The sequence below is a fragment of the Lasioglossum baleicum genome, chromosome 13, assembly GCF_051020765.1.
Source record: "Lasioglossum baleicum chromosome 13, iyLasBale1, whole genome shotgun sequence".
In the NCBI taxonomy this organism is placed as follows: Eukaryota; Metazoa; Arthropoda; class Insecta; order Hymenoptera; family Halictidae; genus Lasioglossum; species Lasioglossum baleicum.
The window spans coordinates 12,364,862-12,390,262 of record NC_134941.1 but is presented as its reverse complement, the minus strand read 5'-3'; the positions used below and the strand labels follow the sequence as shown (position 1 = coordinate 12,390,262).

Sequence of the window (25,401 nt, the reverse complement as noted above, 5' to 3'; positions counted from 1 at the left end):
GTGTATAACGTCGCTACGCCTTTAGAACGATCGTTTCACGAGATTTATACGATGACAGCTGTTGCATCGACCGATCCGTCTTCGACAACTTCAACACCGTCGACGGTGACTTCCTGGCTGCGAAATTCCGGGCCTTCAAGTTCGCCGACAGCAACTACGTGCAGTTCCGTGGAACTGTGAACGTCTGTTTGGACAAGTGCCAGGGGGTAAGTTGACACTCGAACACGCGAGCCAACGTTGTCGAGCGTTATTTAACTGGTCTGCTGACTGTAGATCGAGTGCGGAAACGGCCAGGTGGGATTCGGCAGGAAGAGGAGAGCCATCGAAGCGTCGAACAACGACAAGAACAAGATCTTCGAGGTGACCATGTCCACGTTCATCAAGGTGGACTTCGAGGAGGACGCCGTCGTCGACAAAGGTTGGTGTACCCTCCTGTGCCATTTATTATTAAACGTCCATTACTAATTAACATTGTATGTGCAGCTTTGTCGGACCTGTACATCAGGAAGGGAAAGAACCGGACGAAAGCCCGAGCAGTGGTCGCGGCAGAGGTCAGAGAGCAAGTAGCTCCGACTACGATCAGGACAGAGGAGCGAGCGTTCATAGCGCAACAAGTGAACGAGCAGTTCGAGTACCAGGTTACGAAAACGGAGACCAGCGGCTCTTCGTGTAGAACGATAGCTATAGGCCTAGCATTCGTCCTCCTGTCCCTCTGCAACTTATTGTAGAATTCGGAAGGAACGACATTCGGGGACGACGAACGATCGCTGTTTGTAAATAGAGAGCGAAAGCTAGTGAACCTACACAGGGTTCGTAAGCGAATCGTTGAGGAAAATGGACCGGGTCTCCAGCCGGACGTTAGCATAATTCTTTTCCTTCATACGTAGAATGATGTCTCCCTGATTTCGGGAACGATCGACTCCCTGTAGAAGTTAACTGTGCGAACGATCGCGATGCTTTGATTTCGGGTTCGAGAGGAACGTGCTCAAGGCAGTTCTCCGCTCTGCGACCGTCGGATTTTCGTTCAGCATGCTCTACCCACTTGATCCAATAATTAGTCGAAATCGTGGCCACCTTCTCTTCAAATGGATCGTCGATTCTGTTACATGTTATGACGATTTGCGGTCCGGATAACGCCTGATGAAAGATTCTTCGAGGTCATTCAAAGTCAATATAGTTGACTACACGTGTGAAAGAGTTGGAAATTCGTCAGGTGGCCAATGATTTTGAGTAATTGTCCCCGATCTTCGTGCTCCTCCACGCAGGAGCTCTCCTCTTAGGTGTACTTAATCATGTAACCGCGTCTGACAATAGCAAACGGCTGCAGCCCGGAAAAAGAAAATCGGCCTTTGCGAGCGGAGAATGCCGACGACCTAGTCGCGCGACCAGCTGTAACATCGCGGTACACGTCTTCGAGCGACCGTAGGCAATCACAGAGGTAATTAATCGCTGCTGCAATATACGAGCGTAGCTATAACGGAACGCCGCCTAGTGTAAAATAGCTATTAATAAAGAGGGAGCCAATCGACGCGTCGAGTACCGAGCTCCCCCGTTGTTCCTCGGTCCCGCGGAGGAAAACGCGTGTGTCCCTTTGCTTGTTCGCGATATCGCACCGGGACCAGGAGCAGAGAAGAAGGCTAATGAAAACGCGCATTGAAACATACAAAAATACGCATATTACTTGGATTTGTTTAACACTCATGTATACATGACGACCCCGTATAAAAAATATATATACATGTACTTCTTTGGCTTATGTAATTCTACCGCAATGACTTACATGCGGAATATACCAAACTTGCTGTCGGGAATGGGGGCGTTCAACGCTGCTGACAGGCTGAGCCCCAAGACTAGTCTGGTGTCTGCAGGATCGATCACACCGTCGTCCCATAATCTAGAAATTTATTTTATTATGTTTTGCCGGTTCCGATCTAGTAATACCTGAATTTTACCTAGCACTCGAATAGTACGGGCTGCTCTCCTGCTCGAACTTGTTTATGATCGGTCTCTTGATCTCCTCCTCCTCTTCCGCAGTCAACTGTTAAGTTCATCAAGATTTAGAGTAATCCTAAACGCACAAATTGCTAGATCCTTACCGTTTTCCCTTCCCGTTCACGCTGCTGCTTGGTAATTTGAACCATCACACCAGCAGCCTGTTCTCCTCCCATTACACAGATCTTGGCGTTCGGCCAGAGATAGAGGAACCTCGGCGAATATGATCGGCCACACATTCCTGCCGAAAACTCTTAGATATTAGTGAAATTGGCGGCCTTGAGGAACGAGATAGTAGATAGCGATCTTTACCGTAGTACCCTGCACCATAAGCTCCCCCAATCAACACAGTGATCTTTGGTACTTTGGCACAGGCGACGGCGGTTACCATTTTTGCTCCGTTCTTTGCTATGCCACCTGCTTCTGCCTCCCTGCCCACCATGAACCCTACAATCCCACGAACTTATAAGAAAACATATGATCAAAACATAAGATCAAGCAGAATATACTGGCCTGTGATGTTCTGCAAGAAAATAAGAGGAATCTTCCTCTGCGCACAGAGCTGCACGAAATGCGCACCCTTCAGAGCACTCTCGGAGAACAGTACCCCATTGTTCGCCACGATTCCTACAGGATAGCCATAGATCCTAGCAAACCCCGTGATCAACGTCTCCCCATACTGCGCCTTGAACTCCCTGAACTTGGATCCATCAACGACCCTAGCGATCACTTCCCTCACGTCGAATGTTCGCTTCAAATTAGTACCAACGATCCCGTAGATCTCATCTGCCGCGTGATCCGGGACATCGATTTGTTTACTGACGTTCACGTGCATCGGTCTCTGCCGGTTCAAATCGCCGACGATCTGCCGGGTGATGTGAAGAGCGTGATGGTCGTCTACCGCATAGTGATCGGTCACTCCCGATTTCCTAAATTGAATGGTAACTTTGAAGCTGGTCGAGTAAAGTGCGAGATGTCTTTTAATCCTTATGTCAACATTCCTCAACATTTTTGTCGACAATAAAATTATTGTGGACGTCAATGAATGTTGTAGAAAATTCTGGCCATTGACATAAGGATTAAACGTACTTGCTAATTACCGGCAATGAACCATTGCGCCGCCGAGATCCTCCGCGGTGACGTCTTCGCCAGTGGAAGCTTTGACTAGAGGCGGGCCAGCTAGGAATATGGTGCCCTGGTTGCCCACGATTACGTTTTCGTCGGCCATCGAAGGCACGTATGCACCGCCTACAAAAAATTACGGTAGCTGTACAGTGAATTAAGAGACAAAACGAGACATTGCCTGAATAACGTTCAAAGTAAAAAAATGCGGACAATGATCAGACCTGCAGTGCAGCTGCCCATGACAACCGCGATCTGCGCGATGCCCTGCGCGCTCATGTTCGCCTGATTGTAAAAGCACCTGCCGAAGTGCCATTTGTCAGGGAACACGTCAGCCTGTCTAGGTAAATTAGCACCCCCGCTATCTACCAGATATATACAAGGTAAATTGTTTTCCTCTGCGATCTCTTGCGCCCTCAACTGTTTCTTAGCTGTGATGGGGTAATAAGTGCCACCCTTTACTGTTGCATCGTTGGCGATGATCACGCACTCGGTCCTGATAGACAATTGTATTTTTAAAAGAGAGTACATTCTTTCGTAGCTTTTGTTAAAGGATTAGTTACCCCGAGACTCTTCCGATGCCGGTGATTATACCACCTGCAGGTACTTCCTCATTTCCGTATAATTCGTAGCCGGCCAGTTGCGAGAATTCAAGGAACGGGGACGTTTTATCGATCAGCGTGTCGATCCTTTCACGCGGCAACAGTTTACCCTTTTTCTTGTGCCTTTCTTTCGCTTTCTCTCCTCCACCTTCTACTATCTTCTCGACTTTCTTTTTCATTTCCTTCACGAGACTCTCCATTTGCACGTAGTTCTCCTAAAATTACGTATCTTCATGAAAATTTGAATAAATCGCGACGGGAGTGTATAAAGCGCAATCACGTGGTCGCGTCTGTAAGCTGTATCAATAACAGCTCTAGCTTATCGCGCGAGCTGTGATAATAGAGGACGTCACCCGGCTGATACGCAGATTTTTTATAATTTTCTGCTGGGAGTAGTATGGGAAAAATTGTAAGAAATTCGAACGAAAATTTAACAAGGATGAACACTGGACTACTTACAATTGATAATGATTTAAATAATTCCTCTAACCTGATACTCCTTCGAGCTGTAGTCCTGCGAGGTTCCAATGACGACCGCATCATCGTGAAATGACCTCGTGAAAAGACGCAGGTGCTTCGGCAACTGTCTGGCTTGTCTTAACATTATATATTTATTGGGAACTTATTATCAATCCACTTTTCACTAATTGTATCACACCATACGCTTACAACACTTGCAACAATATTCCATGCACGTCCGCGTGCTTCGATTGCTCAATAAGATACTTAATTTCCAATAAAGAGCCAATCACTGTGTCCATTCATTGTAGCGTAGGACCGGACAATGAAACGCCGAAAATCTAGATCTTCCGATCTGGTATCACTACTAAATGAATGAGCAAAATTAATTCCAGAAAAAATTAATTACAACTAGAAGTAGTGTAGTATGTAAGTTGCAAATATAAAAATTATTAAATGTAGGGCTAAATTAGGTTAGGATTAATTGTCGCAGTTCCGTCGGGTTTACGACAATCTGCACAGATGGTAGCACCCACGAATGAGAAACTTTTCTTAATTACCCATTGCGATAATTTATCATCTGTGGTATCTCTAATCTGTTCAAGTTCAATCATTTTCCATTAGACGTCGCTTTGGTTCCATCGCAGTCGACGTAATCTGGCATCGAATAGACAAATTATAGAATAAATTGATTCAAAGTCTAGCAATGTTTATACGACATTTCAAAAGTCTAAGATGTAGTGTTTACTAGTTCTAGAGGCAAGCAACAATTCCAATAATAATAATAATCTGCAGGTAACTCGATGATTCGCAGATAAACAAAGTGTCAGTAATTATGCTGAGTAAGGGAATGGTCATTACTAGATAGCGGAATTTATGCATTTATAACAAAAATGGATGCGTACAATATAAAGCAGTGGACATATCAAAAGATTTAAGGACGTCAGTGTATTAGTTCCAGCTTAGTAAGGCTCTCGTGTCTTTTAATATACGTGAACAATGTTTATTTTGCATAAAGATTCGCAGAAGTCATTACATTGGCTAGATAATTGATAGGAGAGTTGCAGAGCAGATAGCGGAATTGAATTTCGAAAATGGCGGCGGGCGGGAACGGCGCCACCGGAGCTCGGGGATCTTCGTGTGGCGGCGGCCGCCGCCGGAGTCCACGGGGTCCACGGGACTGGAATCACGGAGCCCCGCCCTGCCGCCCGCCAGAGCCGTGAAGCAGAGCAGCAGTAGCAGCAACAGCAGCTTCGCTTGCTTCGTGCCAGTAAACCGTTCGTTTTTTATCAATGAAAACAATCGCCTGAGCGTGGTGTCGTTTCGACCGAGGAGAACTGATAACGGCGGAATACGTTGTGCCCGCGTCCACATCGTAAACGGCGTTCGCACAGTCCCAGTGACTCGGGGAGTTAACCTTAAAACGAAAGAGCGAGCGAGAGAGAGAGAGAGAGAAGGAGAAGTGGCGGTCTCGGTGGTGTCGCGATAGTCAAGTCGTCGGTTTGATATAGAGAAGTGCGTTTTACGTTCGTTCCGTTTTCTCGAACGAGGTGCAATCGGGACGGAGACGGTGTGAAAAGGAAAGTGCATCGTCATCGATGTGAGCAGACCGAGAGAGGATAGGGAAGAAGGCCCGCCGCTGCAGGAGAGAGCGAGAAAGAGAGAACGAGAGAGTGAGAGAGAGGAGAGCCGTACGTGGGACAGAGAGGACGTTACAGAGAGCCGGGAATTTTGGCAAGCGTCGCTCCGTTAGGGAGCTCCAGGTAGGACAAACAGACACTATTATCCATCCTCGAAGTCCCGAGATTCGTTCGTTCTCCTCCATAACAGTTCTGCAATCGTGAACGTTATAATAGAATCGAGGCCGGCCCTTCGACTGGATCGCGCGGAGCAGCCAACATGGCGGCCGCCTAGGCTACGCTGTCAAATTTTCCCCGTTCCGTCATCGCGGTTATTTTAACACCGAGACCGTGTTTCGCCCGATTACCTCGCCCCGCTCTCTCTCTGTCACAACCGAGAAACACGGCGCACGGGAGAACACTCGCAGCCAGCCTGGATAAAACACAGGATCCACCGTATAGATTTTTTTTCCCCCTTTTTTTCCGTCGTCGTCGAGCTGCCGAGATCGAGACGAGCCGAGAGAGCCAGTGCCCGGCCCGACCGCCGGCTCCGGGCGGTAATGAGATTCTTCCTGCTTAAGCTGAACTTTCCTTGTTCAAGAATTTCCACGGCATTGCTCGCACGGAAGCTGTTAACCCTTTACTTTTGACGCGACTAGAAAAGCACGACGTCGACCGGTCTTCAGGGTGACTGTTGCCGAAGGAAAATTTGGGATTCAATCCCTTGCTGTTGATTATCATTTAGGAGAGACAGCGAAGCTGTTGATTCTTAGATACGACTATAATCGTGTATTGTTGAACGTTGCGTAAAAGTGACTGATTTCGACTGACTGCTACTTACGATTTAGGGAAGTCAATGAATACGCTGCGTTCAATATTGTGTGAAGCTGACTATAGCCACTAGGAATTCCGCATTTGTTAACCCCTTGACGCGTGATTTTCTTCGTGGTTACAACGGTTTGGTGAAGGGGTGGAATCTGTTAACCTTTTCCTCAGACGTGACTATAATCGTGCATTGTTAACGTTGTCTAAAGGTGACTATAGTAGAAAGTCTGTATTTATTATCCTCTTAATGGACGATTTTCTCTCCACCATGGCTACGATGCTTACAATCAACATATCTTGAAAAAATGTTCCTTTCTTCTTTCTATTAAGTTGATACAAAATTAATTACGCTTTTCGCATTAAATTGTCGCTTTTACCTTTGTTAGAATCTGGTTCTTTTTAATATTATCTTAGAAGAAGCTAGAGTCAATATTTATTGTATGTTGACATTTACTTTTATGTTCAACTGTTAAACCGTAGGCATACAGTGAATATAAATTTTCTTTTTCTTCTAGGACTTGATCAAAGACGATGTTGAATCTTCATCCCCCAATATCGATGCACCAAGGGGTTAACAGTTCGATTGATTATTCAAGTTTGATTATTCCGACGTCGCAGATTAATTTGTAGTAATCTGAATGGAATTGAAAAATAGTCAGGAATGCTTGACGGTCCGGTTGATTTGTGGAAAAGTGTAGATTTCTGTAGAATTGTTCTGTAAAGAGAGGGTTAACGAGCATTTACCGACCGCACTCTCCCCGATGCTCGCCGGGTGTAACCGGGAGAGCACTTTTCAAGCAGAACTTCTCTGGTTGGCCGACGATACTCCGAGATTACTACGAATTTACATAGGGGATCAATAACCATTAATTCACGGTGCGAGCCGAGAGGTATTTCATTATCTGTTAATTCACGCCTGCGTCTAGGATTTATTGGGTCGATGCGTGCAAAATGCCCGCTTCCTCAAGCCCCAGTTTTATTATTATTGCTCCGATTATTATTACCCGGTTTCATTATGCAATACAATGCTAGTATTTACACGGGTAGTGCGTGAACGGTGAACCAAGGTTACTGTATCCATTATCCCAAATATTTTTGTTGTGGGTTACAGTACTGTAGAGAAACATTTACATTTGTTTACTTTCTTACAGGACTGTTAGAGTTGTCATTTAATTAGAATATATTTTTCGTCGTGGGCTGTGTGTAGAATTGATTGCCTATAATTCGAGTGTTGTTACCTGAGGGTTTGAAAAGTTGCAAGGATGTAAGCAACTTTCCATGCGTGTATTTTTCTAGCCGAGCAATTACGCGAAACTGTTTTTCGCGCTGGAAATTGTCGGAGGTTGCGTGCACTTTGCGCAATTTTCGCGTGCGCTTTTTTCGCCGACTCTCGGGGTTGCGTGGGCGTTATCTCGCGGCCACCGTAGTAAAAGGGGTGTTGCATAATGGCGGGGAAGGGGACACAGATGCCGAAATCGTCGCGAAAACAAACCGGCCCGTCGCCGAGGACGCGATACTTTTGCGAAAACGTGAACCCGCCGGATAAAAATACACGCGGCGCCGCTTTGTGCACCGGGTACACGTGCCCGCCCGCCGAAAATATGACACTTTCATCATCCCGGTGGTGCACGTTTCATAATTACTGCCCGAGGCCCGACCATTCGACGCTCTCCGGGGAAAGACGATCAATCCTCGAACTCTCGAATCCACCGCGCTCTCTTTGTCGCATCGGCAATCCTGAACACAACTCGGAAATTTATAGTTGACCGGTTAAGTGGGTGTTGACTCCGTTCTCGCTCGATTTTGTCTTTCGTTTATGTCAACTCCAAGCTGCGCGTCTGTTCAAACGAACCGAGGAGCACGTGCGATGATGCAGTTGTGTGCATTTACACAAGTGCATGTTATTCTTGAATATCTATTATTGTGCGTCTTCAAGAATCTTCTTGTATCGATGAAATCGCGGGAGCGAATGAATTTCTCTTTGATTTCAACTTCATTGCTTAGTTCTCCCCACAATTATAAAAGTGATCTAATGGTTCATTTTTTAAATTAGTTTAAAATAATGTGATGGAAAGAGTAACTGATAAACTCATTTTTTTTCTAATTTTCACTCAGACCACTTCCATAATTATGGGCAAAATTAATCTATGAAACTTATAGTGGAGAATTTATAGTGGAGATCTGCCTTTACGATTTATCGCTAAAACGGGTGCAATTTGAAACGGCGACGAGATTAAAAGACACTTTTCTTACCCTTCGACAACTATGTACTCCTTCCTTATCTTGGTTTCTTACAAAAGTGACCGAGTTATTTGCTCCGTCGATGAGTCACCCGGGGAATATGAACGTCAAAGGAAACAGAGGAACCGAGTGCACGTTCGACCTTGAGGAATTGCCCACCAATGTTGAAACCTATCATTCTTATCAACGAACACCGATGCCTCCATCTGTTTGTCCATCGTTTGACGTGTTTCTCCTCCCGTGGAAACCGGGGGGGGGGGAGGGGGGCTCGGGTTTAGGTTCGTCGCGAAAGAGAGAGAAACTTGGAGGTTCTTGGCGAACGCGTCGAGGAAAGCCGGTGAGCCGTAGCAAGCGCGCGATTGGCCGGCCAATTGCTGCGGCAGCTGTCTTAATCGCCTTTAATTGGTACGAAATATAAAGTCGTCGCAGTCCCGAAGACAAGTGGTGTCTCTTCGGCAGCAATTGACAGCGTGCCACTTGAGAGATGCGACCCCGATAGCAGTGTTGCCCCGCTATCGGTTCTGCACCCTTGATCGGCTACCAATCGATCGCTGCCAGGACTCGCAAACTGTTCCAACATCGACATCGGTTCCCAAAACGTTCACGGAGATACTCCACGCCGAATAATCACCATGAACAACCGAAACATACAACTATTGTCCATATTGGTTTATTTTTTTAAATTTCTACCTTTTAAAAAGGGTAGTCAATTCGAAACTCTTCTGTAATTTAATCTATCATGCAGTCTATTCATTACCGTTTTGGTAAGAAATAAGTTTCCTGTTTTAATTAGAATCGTTTTGAAGTTACGCTGGCGTTTGTTCGAAGCCCGGACGAGTGTGCTAGACTGTCCAGTGACTCACCGGGGACTTGATAGCGGGGAATTCGCTGGTGGTAGCGTGATAACGTCGATCAATAGACGAAAAACGATAGCCGGATCGATCGAGACCGCGTCTTAAGCCGGCGAGCTCTCTTCGATTTCTCGGTGTAATATAAAGTGTGCCTCTATTCGTCGAGCGTCGCAGAATTGGCTCGCGATTGCGATAACGCTCGGCGAGCAGTCTAGATTCCAGTATCTGCAAATACTGCTTATCATCCGCGCGCTCGAGAGCCAGTCGAAATCCTCGCCGATAACTGCGACAGGGCTGCGACGCGCGGCGCTGTCGTGTCCTCTACTCGTAATAAGAATAATTGATCCGCGGGACCAAGCAACCGATAAATAAACACCCCTCGCAACTAATGCAATCTTAACCCTTCGCACTCGAATGGCGACTCTGGGGCGCCACTGAGAAATGCTACACCGCTATTAAAAACGTTCTTCCCATTACACAATTTTTTCGTATTTAATAAATTATTAAAGAGATTTGAATAAGAAAAAGAACTGCACTCTTTAGAACTCCGAAATTTCATAGATCTTGGAAGATTTTATTGGGTCGCATCGGACCCGATGGTTCAGTTGAAGAAGTCGAGACGGAAAACTTTCGAAATCCGGAAGGCAGTTGATTGCTGGGGCTGCGAGCGGCTCGAACGATAGAGCACGATGATGGTTAATGACGATCGCGTTTCGCAGCACGGTTAGTAGGTCGTCGGCTACTCAGCGAGTGCGAAAGCAATGCCAATGATGTATTCCACTGGCAAACCCCTGTTCCTCCCTTCCTTCCTGTCACCCTGCAACCCTCCTCTCGATTGCGGGGTCACGTCCTGTTACGAGTCCCCCTCGTACGCCATGGGTTATCCCTTCTTCGACGTTCTGCCGTCGCATGATCCCAGTGTACACCGTCGAGAGAGGCAACGAGCTAGCTACATGAAGAAAAAGGGTTGTTGATTTAAAAGCTGAAGCCCTGCAAAGTCGACTGCTCCGGTTCCGCTGAAACTTTAGAATTTTCGGTCACTTTGTCCCTCTGACCTGGCGAATTTCTACCGGTACAGATTGCTCCGCTGGAAATTCCACCCTTTCGCTACCGTGGAGAGACATTTTCAATTTACAATCTAATCTTTCATTCTTTTTTTTCTTGTTACGTAAAAAGAGTTGCATTCGTGTTTTCGATTGCCGTCGTCATTCTCGGAAATGGACTTTCGTTGTCCGGGGTTAACAATTGTGTTTCGACGCGACGATTGGTCGATGCGGGAGGATCAGGAATGATAAAGCGTACGTAATACCGTTGTAATTAAGTCTCCTTCGCGTTTAAATCCTCGCGGAAAGATCGAAAACATGATGTAATACGTAATGGCACGTCAGAATGTCGGCAGAAGTATCGTGTTTCTTCTCGATGACTATGCGTGCGAATTATACATCGTTTTACGGAACGACACCTTTTTCGTGTGGCCGGTATTTTCTGCGGGATATCAAACGAGAGGCGACGAGATGTAAAAAACGAAATGGTATTCTTCTACGATTCGCGTGACGTTCTCCGCTAAATTAATGTTATGCTTGCACCGAAGAAACGTCGAGCAACTTTTTGTCACCTTGTTCGGTGAAAAAAGAAGAGAGCAAGAAGAGGCGACAAAAAGTAGCTCGATGTCGCTTCGATGTGGACATTGCTCAACAATTACACCTTTCGACAGAAATCAGATAATCCTTTGTCTGGAGTATTTTAGTCTTGCACGATTTTTTTGCCGATCGAGATCGATGAGATCGTTCGCGATACCTCTCCTCCGGAGAGAGTCTAATTTCCTCGAGGCCGGTCCACCAGCCTTCTGGATTCTTGGATAATCCAAACATTCAAGTGCCTGCTTCTCGCTCCCTTCCACTGACGTCACGGTGGCCCGTAAAAATAGCGAAACGGTCTATTCGCGGCTTAATTTCTTCACGCGGCTCGGGATCCTTCTCTTCGGCTTCGGGAATCGACCGAGCACGAATCGCTGTTTCTCGCCATCCATCGGATCAATTGATATCTTTATCGCCGGTTAAAAATAGAGGATCGATTCGAGAAGACGTTCACCCTTCGCGGTCCTAGCTGCTTTTGCCCGTTTCCCTCGTTCGCATTTTTTTTTTTAATTCGCGCATAAGAGCTTGGCTTAAAAATTGTAGCACAATAATAAAATAACAGAACAATTTTTATTTTGCGATCGTCTGCATAAAAAATGTCTCACAAAAACGATACGCATCAATTCCAAAGAACGGTAGCCTTGCGCGAGTTTTATCACTCGATCGCTGTTTTAAATTGCACCATTGTCGCCATAAATCCATAAAACCCGCAGTCTAGTCTGACGTCAGAGTGTCGAAGGGTGCACGTAGACTGTTCCGAGTGTAGACCGCCCAGAAATAAGATCTGACGTCGAATCAGACATAATGCAGGACCTGGAAGGGCCAAACTCCCGGTCGAAATAGAATTCTGGAAAGGAACAGCCCGGCATCGGAGCCTCCCGTATTCAGGTTAGTCTCTGACGTCACGGTCTGGCTTCTGACGTCATTCACCTGCCGTCACCTCTCCGCAATGTATCGTCCCGTTCTCGGGATCGCTTGGGATTCGTCGAGCCAGCAGCAACCGCGTCCTCCTTTTTGCTCGAATGTTTGATAGAGCCGGGTCGCGTTAAAAATTTAGGCCCACCAGGAGACAGGAATCCTCAACTGGCTAATTACCTTCTGTCCAGTTCCCGGATAGCTGATTAACCAGAGCGCACGCATAACTTCCACCGAGGGGGATAGCTATACTCGCGCGGACTCGAGACAATGTTTTCTTTGAGAGAAAGTATCGATCGAAAGACCCCGTGAAACTTCCTCGCCCCTCAGGACCTCCCGGGGACAAATGGGAACTGGTTTCGGGGTTGATTTTCCGTAGAACTTGTTCCACACCATCGTCTTTCTCCTCCTATAGCAACCGGCGACCATCAAAAGTTGCATTGGATCGGTGTGACTCATGCTTCGAGCGAGTTAACGGGATATTCTGGTTTTCGAGAATCTTTTTCGGAAAAACCATTGAACCCCTTGCATTTTGGACACGTATGCACTGATGTTCGAAGTACACGTATGACCTTTTATGACGTACTGCATTTATCACGGAGTCGATTAATCTTGAAATGCGTGAAGGAATTTGATTGCACTCTTTCCACAAAGTTTTCCGTCGTTTAAATGTACTTATCTAATCTAGACCTTGAATAATTTCAGCTAGCAAGCCAATATTAGTGTAGATACTTTTAGTCGCCTATGTCGGAGTACAAGAGCGAAAAGAACGTACGTACCAGGTGGCAAGTTTTCACGCGAACTTCACGCAAACATCGCCAGCTCATTGGCCAGTGTGAGAATCGCCAGCAGCGACGTTCGAGTAGGTTCGTCGGTTCGCGGAGTTTACGTCTGTCTTCGCGATCGATGCTTTCACAGGGAGAGAACGCGTCGGACAAAACGAACAAGTGTTTCTCTTTGCGGTGCAGTTCGCAGATTGATTGATAGATCGATCGGCTTGCGTCACGGCTTATTTTAAGCGGACGCGTTCTTTATTCTCGTACTATTCTGAGACGGTGTCCGCGAGCGTCCGAAAGTCCGAAGACTCCCCTTTCGCAGAGTCCTCGTGAAAGTCGAGCCGGTGTTTTCCACCGGAGGGAGGGAACGATGAATTTTCGCGGTGTTTCGTGAGCTATAGCGTTCGCCGAGGTTCCGGTTACCGTTCAGGAAAGTTCGATAGAGCGTGTATCAACCGGAGCAGCCGAAGAGGCTAGAGACACTTCGCTTGTCGCCGCTGGAAGCTGATCCTCTCCGATTCCACGCGTTTGGAAAGTAGGTCGTGCGCCGATGCGAATTACAGTCATCAGCTGTAATGCCGCTCTATCATTCTTCTCCTCCGAGGGAACAACCGGCGCCGCTATAACGAAGCTGCTTTACCTGCGGATAGTTTGTAATTAATGTCGTTAGGGTCCGTTTGATCGCCATTTACATTCAATTATTCTTCAACCACCGCCGCCGCCGCCGTACTCGAACTTCTGCATCGCACCGGCGTTCTAGGAAATATCGCTTCCACGGTGGCGAAGAATAACGCCTACCAGTTAGAACACCGACGTGCCACTTTGTTGCCGGCGAACTGCCGGCAGAAGTTTGCTTTTCCAATGGATGTTAGGTTCTTCAACTTTGTCGGTTCGCGGAAGTCGCGCGAAGTTTACAAGATGCCAGATTCTCGGATGCAGTGGGTGGGATATTAACTGGGGAACAGTTAACGCGATGGAATTTCTGCTAGTTTGTTGCTGCAGCTTGCTTTTGGCGACTGACGGGGTAGCGATCCACTTTGCTGCTCCTGGAAAATAATGCAACCATCTGCTAGGTGATAAATCGCAGACTGGTGGACCTAGAGTTAACAGCTAGACAGCAGTTAGCACAATTACAACTTCTGCGTGCGGTTGCTATGTTCGTCATGCGGTCGCTATTCCAATTAATAAAACAGCGACGAACTTTCAGTCATCGTGGTTCTAGAAAACAACGCTAACTTCTGCAGGTGCTAGTCCCACGGTGAATAACCTAGCACACTTGTGTAACCCAATTATGCACTATGGCAGAGCTATAGCTAGCCTCTCTGTTCTAATTGCTGCACCAACCTTCCCCACGGTGTCGTCTAAAGAACAATCCCTCCGTTCAACCCATTGAATATTTGCATTTCCACTGTCTACACTTGTGCGTCTGTGGCGGCGCACGTTTCGCCACCCTCAGGAACAGTTTTATTGCTAGGAGGAAGGTGTAGAGCCCGGCCAGGTAAACACGGGGCGCAGTTGCTGATTGGAACGGTGAACGTTGGCAGGTGCGACACCAACAGGCGTCCGAACATAAACCCGTCGGCACGTTGCGGATCGGCCCCTGGCCTTTTCGTGGCTTCTCTGCCGTCCTTTGTCGCCGCTGTTAAAGACCGTTGGGCCGTGCCAGGGACTTGGTCGAAGTGCACACTTGGTGTGAGGTACTTGGCAGCCTCGCGGTTGTATACAGTCGGTTCGAAGCAGATGGGGAGACTGGGAGAGATAGATAGATAGAGAGAGAGAGATCATATTGGACGTTGACCCGCGTGGTTCAACTGTTGCTCCCATTCGTGCATCCGGGAACGCGTGTAGGACGGCCTAGGGATCCCGATGATAGAGGAGAGCAAGTCACTGATATCTGCCGTACATCGCAGCCTCCCATAATCGCACCAACACGCGTTATCTACCGGCGATAATTCTATTATTTTCGGAGCCCTATGAAGCCTGAGGATTTTCTAATAGATCAACAACGGAGACGTATACAAAAATGTTCCAACTACGCTCGCCTCTTCCTTGATAAGGGCGATAAACGGAATCTAGGTCGAACACGCTCTAGGGCGGGGACGTTTTTCTACGATGAATCTCATAAACGCGGTCCGGCTCGTTAATTACACATTCCTCTGGGGAGTCCAGACTCGGATAGACTGCTCGAACGTTTTCAGAAGTGTCTTTCGCAGGGAGAGACGGTTCAATTCTTCTGGATTTGTCTCGCAGCGATGGCGAATTATCCTTCAGAAATTAATGGAATTTCGGAGCGCCTTCAGTTCAGGATTTTGGGATCTAATTTACAACTATGAAGGAAGTTAGTCTAGGGATATAGAGATCTGCTTTTCTGCCAGATCAATCGTCTACATTTTCTTCCGGTCGTACCGAAAGTCGACCACCGTGCTCCGCACCGTCGAAACTCATTTCGCCGGATCGAAAGTCCCCGTTCCCCGAGGCAGGATCTCGCAGGGACGGTTATCGTAGAATGGGAACCGCCAACGGCAACCTGTCACGCTCGACAATGGCGTCCTGGCGACGCCGGTAGTCAGCCGGTAGTCGGGCGCCGCGGCGCCAGCGTCGCTCATCCCTTCCCTCTGGTTTCATCCGCCCAGGCGGTCTTCTCTCGAAACCACGGCGTCGTCCTGCCTGGGTGTGGTTCTCGAAACCCCGTCGGAGATCGCGTCCACATCATCTCCATTTTCTTCCACGACTGGAACCGAGGCTTCAAGCGTGTCGGCATCGAACGAAAGATAACCCACGGGGAATAGTATTCGTTCGCGTGTGCACCCTGCCCGACTGCGAGCAACAGACGAGGAGGAGAGAGGGTAGCAAACGTCGAGAACGTGAAGAGAGAGGGTGAGACGGAGAAAGAGAGGGGCGAGCCACGACTCTGTTCATCGATTCCTTGCTTCGACGGTTCCTGTGAACGCGACATGAAAAGAGTCCCGCTCGCACCAATGGGCGCTCTGTTCTCACCGGTCCTCGTACTACGTGTGCGTGAGTGATCCTCTTCCGTGCTAGATCTCTCTACCTGAGACACCTCTCGCCGGAATTTCTGGCGTTCCAGCGGGGGCGCAATCTGGCGGTGGAACACCGGCACAGGGAGGCTACTCCTCGCCTTCCTCGGGAACGGTGCGTGTCGGGAGGTTATGTTACCGAGGGATCCATGACGCTCTGACAACGGGGGAAGACGGACGGTGCGTGTAAGTCAACCTGGAACACCTCTTTCGAGAACTAGATTCACTTCTCCGGAACTTTCCGCCGTTTGCCGAGCTGAGAACTGCTCGGGAATAGCGATGGAAGGGTGTACACCCTCTTGCATCCTTGATGAAGGTGCTCGAAGATGTTCTAGGGTGTGAAAGTTGCTCCTGTGAATTTTCCTGCAATTTGTTGCGGAGTGTATTGCTTCAACACCCTCTTACACCTTTCTAGAAGGTAATTGAAGTTCCTCTGGTGGTTGGAATTTCAGTTTCAGTGACGAATGTGGTCTAGTTCCCTTCGGTTCTCTTCCGTGCAGTTTTCTGGCACTTGTTGAGAGGTGAACTACTCGGGAATGCTAGTAGCGAGAGAGTACTCCCTCTGTTGCACCCTTGGCGAGGGTGTTTGAAGCGATTCAAGGAGCAGGTTGAGCTCCAGTGACGAAAACGATCCAAATCGTGAATCTTTCTACTACTTGTTGAGAGGTAAACTGCCTGGAAATGCGAGTAGCGAGGAGCTCACCCTCTGTTACACCCTCGGCAAGGGTGTTGGAGCCTGGAGGTTGAGATCAGTGACGAGGACGATCTGGCTCGGTTTAGTTTGCTCGTGTGGATTTTTCTGGCACTTGTGAGGAAGTGAACCGCCTGGAAATGTGAGTAGTAGGGAGCTCACCCTCCGTTGCACCCTCGGCAGGGGTGTTCGAATCAGTCCTAGAGACTGAAAGTTGATGTCGAGTGGTTAGCATGGTACATAGTGTGATTCTGTGAATTTTTGGTGAAACGCTGCAGATCTATGGAACAGTTCTAAGGGTTGAAAAGTCGAATTCGGATTTTAGTTCGTCTCGAGAGTGTCGGGGTTAGCTCGCACGGGAACACCCTGTACAATTCTCGGTTTCGCCGTGGTTGCTCATGCGCCGAGCGACTCCGTCGGTTCCGGAAAATGAGAACAACTTGCGTTAGATCGACAACCCTCGGATTCCCCGGGTTGTGAGACCTTTTGGAGGTGAAGGACGCTCGTCGCCACCGAATTCCGATGGAACCTGAAAGATTCACCTAACAATTCCCCACGAATCGACACGCGTAGTATCCGTTCGAATGTTGGAATGGCGAATGATCACGATGATCACGACACGATCGGGCGATCGTGAGTTTCCTCGCGAACGTTTTTGAACGGATTCCGGTAAATTCGTAGATAACGCCGGGCACGTACGCGATCGGTTCGTCAAGTAAAAATAGCACGTTCGGAGGAGAATCCTCGGTTGTACGTCCGGCTTCAAGGAACACTCTTCTTTTTCCGTGGGTCGCATGAATTCAAGCCGGGAATAGAAAGGAGCAGCCTCTCAGGACGTCTTCTTTATCTAGCTCGAAGATTAATGACGCTCTAGTAGTGCGCTAACGAAAAAAGTGTGCTGTCCGTGACATGAATGCGCCGCGTTCGAAGACGAAAATAGAACGATTAATGCGTTCCTTGTGCAGACGATAAACTAATGTCCCGTCTAATCAACCTGGAAACTGTCCTCAAACTTTGTAACCTGTCAGCTTAAAGACTCACTGCGTTTAAACTGGACTCTTTTCTGCTTCCTCGAGTCTGACTAACCTCCAAACCTTGCACCGTTGATTATCAAGCTCAGACGCATTCGTTTCTACTTTGTTGAGGTGTACGATTGACTGATGCTATCCAGATGGTCTTTGAGTATTGCAACGGGAACCTGCAAGCTTAAAGAGACACCGCAGCACGCTTCGAATCTCGGGGCTCTGAGAGAATCAGCCTGAAGCTAGTCGTCTATTTACTGTCTAACTCATAAATGAACTCCTAGCTTCGCGACTGATCAGCGCCTACCTCCCCAAGCCAAAAGGAAGATGTTAAACCCAATTTTCTATTTTTAGGGGTGGCAACGGTCTCGCTAGGAGGTGTCGGAGCTGGCGCGAGGGGCGGGAGAGTCAGCGGTGGCCTGACTCTGGTTCCGGTGGTAGCGGAAACGGAAGCCGTGCAAGAAGCAGCAGCAGCATCAGGAGTAGATCCAAGGGAATCAGGCCCGAGAGGAGAGACCGGCGGCGCCAGCAGGAGAGGGAAACTCGATCGTCTTCTTCTTCTTCTTTTTCTCGCTCTTCTTGTACCCGTTCCTGTTCCCGGCGGTGGGACAAAGCTCGAGGACCTGCGTTGCCCGTCGAAAGAAGCGTCGACGGCGTGACACTGGGCCCCAGCTACCTTCCAGCTCGAAGGCGAACCAAGATAGAAACCGCGACACCCTCGATAACCACGTTTTAAGGCTCGCCGGGGGTTGAACCACCTCCACCACCTCGTGAGACACCCTCTACCACCCTCGACGGGTGTCCCCGAGACCGACGTATCGCTAGACAGTCATCATGAGCGAGCTCGAGAACCTTCGCCAGGAGGCGGAGTCCCTCAAGAATGCTGTTCGAGTAAGTTCAACCCGAACCCGCGGAAACGTGACGGTACAAAGGGTTAACCCTTCGGACTCGAAGCAATTTTAATTCGAAAATCAAGACATTTCAAGAATAACCTAGATCACTTTTATTTTATGTAATCTTTTTCACATTGGGAACGTAAAGTTGAACCTGTTTCCTCATACAACGGTGTAAATTTTGCAATTATGGTCATTTTTACTGGCGCTTCGGAGTCACCATTCGAGTGCAAAGGGTTAATACATTAATCAAACTCCTGTTTATAATTACTGAAAGATAAATCCTTAAATTTTACTATTTCATTCGCGTAAACCGATGTCCAGATAATTTGTATTTTCTGCACGACATTTACGTCGAAGAAGGGGTGGTTCAGGTTCAATTTCATGTAGAACACTTTTCCAGGAACTTTTGTTTCACGATTTCTTTTAATCGGGATTCGTTTTAGTCAGAATTTGTTTCAGTGTACGTTGCACTGGATTCTATATCGTTCGCCACGCGGAATTCCCTATCGCGGGAGTTTCCTGCCAATGAATTATCTCGAAACCGTGAACGATAGCGCGGTGCGCTATCAATGGCCGAGGTGTATCGTTCGATGTTTCAACACGAATTATTTCGAGACAGTGTGTATACATGTATAATATATGTATCGCGCGGTTATTTCGCGCTAGACAAGGGCCTAGGTGCGTCGCTGAAATTGGCCCGACACTTTCACACATTCTCATTGTTCGCCGGCGGTCTCGGAGACATCGGGGACAAAGCAACAGTTCTCCATGCAACAGCGGCGTATTGTCTCAAAAGAAAAAAGTCTAGGGCGTCTCTCTCTCTACGGCCGAAGTGCACTTGGGATTAAACAACCGACCCCTATTCTACCCCTAACGAGTCAGCGATTTTTATTTTCCGTCGTGCTCGACCCTAAGGGCTGGAAACACAAAATCGCAAACATTATTTAGCAAGCTGTTCCCCCCTTCCTGGAAACGTTCTGCTGCTGTCAGTCGGATACATTTTTCCTAGCTTAAACCTTTTTATACGGATACAAAAAATTTTGGCCGAGGACCTGCGGATTTTATGCATTTATGACAAAAATGAGTGGATGTAATTTAAAACAGTGAAACAATTAGGACGATTTAGGGACATAGTTGCTGAAGATAGGAAGAAATTTTTATATGGTTCCTGGGTCTTGTAAGTGACGAGGAAAATTTTTATTTTACACGAGATTTGCAGTCTAGTAATCATTTGCAATAGGAGAACCGACAACGCAAGATGGCTAAGAATTAAATTAGCCACTCGATTGACATTCTACCCTTTCGAACAAATTTCTTTAATGTTTGAACGCAATACTACTGAATAGGAAAAAATTGTAGGGACTTTTAAAATCGACTGTGGACCATTTCGCCAATTTCCCTTTTATTTTCCGGGGTGAATCGATTCGGGGAACGAGTGAAAGCCACCGGAATCGGTGATCATTCATCGCGAAGACGCCTACGCGAGCGTGGCCATTTTTTCTTGCAAAATCGATACTCGATATCGCGATAGAATCCCTTTATAAATAGTATTAGAAGACCGCCTGCCCTATCATCTCCGAATCTCTTTGAAATTGGGCCACACGGCTCTCGTCCCATTCAAGCATGTAAGACCGAACAATGCGAGTCGCCTTTGTGCCGGGACACACGGCGTTCAGGGAAAAATGAGGAAAAACGTTTTCGACGTCCGTGGGGGTTTGTGGGAAAATCCGGCAACGATTCCCTTCGGTCATTTAACCCGATCGTTTAAACAGTGGTCGTCGTAGTCGTCGTCGGTGGTGTGCGATGTCAGTCGGAAGTGTTCCGGGCGAATTAGAAGCCGTTTCCGGTCGAAAATCCTCATCCATGCCGATCCCTCTTGTGCATGGTGAAAACGTGGAAGCCAGGAGATGGTATAGTGGTGTGGTGTGTGGTGGTGGTAGGGCGCGGCATAACCGTCGCTTCTCTCTGATCAATACGCCACCGACCCTCTCTCTCTCTCTCTCTCTTTAGCTTTCGGTCTTGTTTCTTCCCGACGCGTGTTTCTCTCTTTCTCCCTTCGTCCAGCGTGCGTGAAATTACACGCGTCGTCGGCCCTGCACGCTAATACACACCGCCTGCGATAAATAGAATCAGCGTTTTTAACTTCGCCACGTTTCTCTCTTTCACTCTGTCTCTACGATTTCGAATTTCCCCGACACACGATTTGCGATTGAACTGGAACTGTTTATTGTTCATCAACGTTTTCCTCGAAACGCCAATGTCTCCTATCGGCACCGTTAATTAGGACTCTCTGAATCATGACTGCATTCTCCGAGTATGAGCACGCTGTTGCATTCCCAGCGAAAGGTCAACGCGATCGTCCACGTCGTCTATCCACCTTCTGTTCTCTTTTTTTTCCAGATACTAAATCCTCTTTTTCCGTGATCCCGCAGTGATTCATAACACTGTTGGCGCTCGCAGGCCCGCGAAACTCGACGATTGACCTTTCGACGTTCTCTCGCGAGCCTCGTTTTCCCATTTGATTTGTTTTGGAGGTAGAAAAACTGTTTCTACGTCAGCGAAGACGATGAATCCGATGCTTTTGTATGTAAGAAATATCCCAGGCATGTATGAACATTTGTAAATGCACGTTTTCTGTTCAGGATGCCCGGAAAGCAGCATGCGACACGACGCTGGTGCAGGCCACGTCGGGCATGGAGCCGATCGGTCGGATACAGATGCGCACGAGACGCACGCTGCGCGGTCACTTAGCCAAGATCTACGCGATGCATTGGGGCAGTGACTCGAGGTAGTGCTAGTTCGATAATTAGAATCTTAGAAGTTTTTACGCTACAAAGACTTCTTCAAAACAACTTGACCGTCTGATTAAGTAGAAACCTAGTGTCGGCATCCCAGGACGGCAAGCTAATCGTATGGGACAGTTATACCACGAACAAAGTCCATGCGATTCCCTTGCGATCATCATGGGTGATGACCTGTGCGTACGCGCCGTCAGGCAGCTACGTGGCCTGCGGCGGTCTGGACAACATTTGCTCCATCTATAGTCTTAAAACAAGAGAAGGAAACGTGAGAGTCAGCAGAGAGCTGCCGGGACACACCGGGTACCTGTCCTGCTGTCGATTCTACGACGACAACCAGATCGTCACTAGCTCCGGGGACATGACTTGGTAAGGCTGTTCTCCGATCATCCTACAACGCAATCCTCATCCCTTCTGTTGGTCCCGATCAACTCTTTGCCTCGTCGCATTGAGCTAGACACTAATTAATGTGCTCATCATTACGAAAACGGTCTAAGTCATGTATTTATTGTTTCGAGATGCTTGAAGGGAAAGGACATCAACGCTAAACGAGTTCCATATAATGTTGAAATAACGGGCAGCATCTAAATTCATTTTTGATATCGTAACAATTGTATTGAATTAATTTAGACCACTTTCGTAATTATGGGCACAATGTGAATATTGGATTATCCCGAACGAGAACGAACTTTCGACAATTTCCTGATGAAAGTTTGCTTGCTAAGGCAAGGGGTTGCAAAGCCAAACCTTGTTCCTACGCCGCTGCGGTGAAAGAAGTCGCTAGAGGTCCATGTATTCCCTTTGTCCCCCCGGTATCTCGCATTCCAATTGGTAATTATGTCACCTGTGGAACTGTTCGAACTTGCTTGCAACGGATACTCTTCTTTTTGCTGAACCAGTGCCCTGTGGGACATCGAGACTGGCCAACAATGTACCTCGTTTATCGGACACACGGGAGACGTGATGTCTCTCTCGTTGGCACCAGACACCCGCACATTCGTATCCGGTGCGTGCGACGCCAGCGCAAAACTCTGGGACATCCGCGAGGGATGCTGCAAGCAGACTTTCCCGGGTCACGAGAGTGACATCAACGCTGTTACGGTGAGGATCATTTGGTTTTTCTCAGCCTAATAAATTTAAAGCGGGAGATAGACCAAAAGCATCGAAGAAAAGTAGCTTGTATCTCAATTCCTGTTAGTTTAACATCGTCTAGAAAGAAATGTGACATTGCTAAAGGTTTCGCAGTCTGGCTAGAAAATAAGTTTGCTCGCAGAATGTGTGTAATTAAACGGTTAATCGAACGTTGATTTGATGAACAGTTCTTCCCGAATGGATACGCTTTCGCGACGGGTTCGGACGACGCGAGTTGCAGACTGTTCGACATCAGGGCGGATCAACAACTGTCTATCTACAGCCACGACAGTATTATCTGCGGAATCACGAGCGTAGCGTTCAGCAAGAGCGGTAGATTATTGCTGGCCGGTTACGACGACTTCAACTGCAACGTTTGGGATTCGATGAAGGTTGAACGAGCCGGTACGTTGTCCTCGATTCTCTATTAACGGCGGTTCAGAGAGAAGAGAAATTTCATTTTCAAGCCCATCTCTCTGTGTTCATCCTCGGTTCTCTTGCAAAAAAGAAAAGATCTTTGTTCGTGGTAAAATAGTTCAAGGCATACACAGAGAAGCGAAAGCTGTACTTGTACATGAAAAACGCACGAGATGCTCGGCTCGAATTGCTCGCTAATTAGATTAGCAACACAGGCCTTCTCCGATTAACGTCTCTCGCTCCGAGACGAGGGGACATTATCGTTCTCACGTTAACTCTTTGTTTTGTATATTCCTGCCCTCCGTCTGAGCTGGGATACTGTGAAAAATTTTACATCCAACGGCGACTCCGAGGAGCCACTAACAAATTGCTATACCGTTATTGAAAATATTGTTGACATTATTAAATATGTTGGTATCTAATCAATTACGAAACACTTGAGTATTGTACAAGGTATTATATCAATTTCGTATCGACAGAAAGAAAAAATCATATAGAATGGAATTATTCTAGGAAGAAATGTTTAATTTTCGAGTTTTGCAATAGCTTCCAATGCAAAGGGTTAATGTTTAGAGGTGTTACGGGCAATTTGTCTATGGGCATTCTGCGAGTTGTGATGAAGTTCCTTTTAAATCTGAGAGGACCGTAATCGACAAGTTTAAAAGATAAACATAAAAGAATGGATTTAATACATTGCCTAAGGAATCGTGAATATTATATAGAAAATTTGTGAAATATCTGCCATTTAAACACTAAATGTACAGTTTGTATTAGACTTTCTGGGATGTATTAGAGTTCAAGTTTAGCGGTGGATATTAAAAAAGAATATTAAACTGTTACATCGCAGACTATCTGACTGTTTAAGAAACTGATTAAGGGTTGATGGGATTAACGTGTGTCAACTAGGTAAGGTTAGAAGGTGTTAGACACTCGAACAGTTGTGGTTTCTGTTGAACAGGAATCCTGGCGGGCCACGACAATCGCGTGTCCTGCCTAGGCGTAACGGAGGACGGCATGGCGGTGGCGACGGGCTCCTGGGACTCGTTCCTACGTATTTGGAACTAACTTGGGGTTCACCCCAAGTCGTTCCTCCAAAGAACCAACTGCAACCAATCAGCATACAGTATAAGCATTAAGTACCACCACCTGACCACCGAAGTCGGCGTGTCCGTATCCTCGATGGAGGCGAGCTACTCGCCCGGTTCACCGGAGTTGACGTTGATCAGAAAGTTTGGACCACCGACAGACACCAGCAGTAGCAGTAGCAGTAACAGCATCAAGAGCAAGAGTAAGAGCATGATCGGCGGCAAATCGAAGAGCAAAGCCAACAAAAGCGATAAGAAAGGCTACGAGGCCGGGAACAGTGGCGGCAGCGGGAACAACACCAACACCAGCAGTAACAGCAGCAGCAACGGTAGCAGCGAGTTCAAGAGCGTTTTGGGTTGTGGTGTCAAAAAGGACTACCGGAGAAGCGTCGTCGATTTAACCAGGCGACGCGGCAAAGTCGGCGATAAGATCACTCGTGAATATCAACGCTTCTAGCACGAGAACACTGTCGTTCGAAAGAGAAAAAAAACCGTAATTATTCTTATCCAAATGACGATCGAGATATTGAGAGTGAGAGATAGAGCGAAAGATAAGCGAGAGAGCGAGAGAGAGAGAGAAAGATTGAATGTAAGAGAAGCGTGAATGCGAGACTAAAAAAGAAAAACAAACACGGCGGAAAGGAGAGCAGCACCAAGGCACAACAAGCCAAAAATCTCTCCTGACACGCCGCGATCGCACACTTCGTTCTTCTCCTACTCCCCCGCACGTTTCTCGACTACAAACTTGGCGAGCCTTCGATGAGCACGTGCTGTTACCACCGTACATACACGCATACGCTCCGATAGCTTCTTCTCCACGAAGACGATATCTTCCCGCTCGAAGGTTTCTCTCGGACGATCAACCCAATATCACCAGCAGCCACTTATTCGATGCTCGTCAGGGCATTTTCATTACCAGGGAATAAATAAAAGAGGATGATAAACGGATGTCCCGAGCGTGTTCACTGCCGACGAAGCGCCGACAACAAGGCTGCTCTCACGGCGGTTGATGATTTTCATACGTTTCTTCTTGACACGCACCGAACCAGAGTCGTACCAGGCGAGACACGATGAAAGAACGAAAACACGGTCGCTCGTGCCCGGCACAAAAGCAAACACGGATCATGAGAACTCTATATATATATATACATATACATATATGTATGTACAATGCATCATACGCGTGGCGCACACACTCTCCACATACACATGAACACGCAAACACTACAAGACGTATGTCGACGACGAGCAAGCCAAGGTTACGATAATCTCGCATATTGCATT

At 47.4% G+C, this 25,401-nt stretch overlaps 3 protein-coding genes across 7 annotated transcripts in view; 2 read left to right on the top strand and 1 right to left on the bottom strand.

Annotated features, from left to right (window-relative positions):
- Qsm (Zona pelucida superfamily protein qsm) overlaps positions 1-1,743 on the top strand; it is a 28,812-nt gene extending 27,069 nt beyond the window's left edge. For both annotated transcript variants that reach the window (XM_076437316.1, XM_076437315.1), the window contains exons 6-8: positions 59-206; positions 274-418; positions 484-1,743. In XM_076437316.1, coding sequence (XP_076293431.1) covers positions 59-206; positions 274-418; positions 484-728 — 538 coding nt within the window. In that variant the 3' untranslated portion in view covers positions 729-1,743. The remainder of the gene's footprint in view (positions 1-58; positions 207-273; positions 419-483) is intronic.
- Mccc2 (methylcrotonyl-CoA carboxylase subunit 2) lies at positions 1,654-4,348 on the bottom strand. The gene is made up of 9 exons (XM_076437309.1): positions 4,207-4,348; positions 3,678-3,931; positions 3,339-3,610; positions 3,093-3,240; positions 2,506-2,921; positions 2,305-2,439; positions 2,097-2,233; positions 1,953-2,038; positions 1,654-1,894 (listed from the first exon to the last, which is right to left on the bottom strand). The coding sequence occupies exons 1-9, from the start codon at positions 4,318-4,320 to the stop codon at positions 1,777-1,779; spliced, it is 1,680 nt and encodes a 559-aa protein (XP_076293424.1). The 5' UTR covers positions 4,321-4,348; the 3' UTR covers positions 1,654-1,776.
- Positions 4,349-5,396: 1,048 nt separating this feature from the next.
- Gbeta13f (guanine nucleotide-binding protein subunit beta-1) lies at positions 5,397-24,131 on the top strand. 4 transcript variants are annotated; one of them, XM_076437320.1, is made up of 7 exons: positions 5,397-5,938; positions 18,145-18,681; positions 21,329-21,474; positions 21,560-21,853; positions 22,384-22,585; positions 22,804-23,020; positions 23,991-24,131. In XM_076437320.1, exons 2-7 carry the CDS (start codon positions 18,625-18,627, stop codon positions 24,095-24,097), a joined length of 1,023 nt encoding a protein of 340 aa, XP_076293435.1. In that variant the 5' UTR covers positions 5,397-5,938; positions 18,145-18,624; the 3' UTR covers positions 24,098-24,131. The 4 variants fall into 4 exon arrangements, with proteins under 4 accessions (XP_076293435.1, XP_076293432.1, XP_076293434.1 ...); XM_076437317.1 differs by having other exon boundaries at positions 21,557-21,853; XM_076437319.1 differs by lacking the exon at positions 5,397-5,938 and adding an exon at positions 9,125-16,257 and having other exon boundaries at positions 21,557-21,853.
- The last annotated feature ends 1,270 nt before the right edge of the window (positions 24,132-25,401 follow it).

Bases quoted from the DNA above. Each gene is read 5' to 3' on its own strand.
- Mccc2 (XM_076437309.1), bottom strand. From the start codon at position 4,320: ATGTTAAGACAAGCCAGACAGTTGCCGAAGCACCTGCGTCTTTTCACG. The intron at 2,922-3,092 runs GTAATTAGCAAG...CATTCAATTTAG, and splicing joins GGCGCAATGGTTCATTGCCG to GAAATCGGGAGTGACCGATC. The intron at 1,895-1,952 runs GTAAAATTCAGG...ATAAATTTCTAG, and splicing joins CCGTACTATTCGAGTGCTAG to ATTATGGGACGACGGTGTGA.
- Gbeta13f (XM_076437317.1), top strand. From the start codon at position 18,625: ATGAGCGAGCTCGAGAACCTTCGCCAGGAGGCGGAGTCCCTCAAGAAT. The intron at 18,682-21,328 runs GTAAGTTCAACC...TTTTCTGTTCAG, and splicing joins CCCTCAAGAATGCTGTTCGA to GATGCCCGGAAAGCAGCATG. The intron at 21,475-21,556 runs GTAGTGCTAGTT...CGTCTGATTAAG, and splicing joins CATTGGGGCAGTGACTCGAG to TAGAAACCTAGTGTCGGCAT.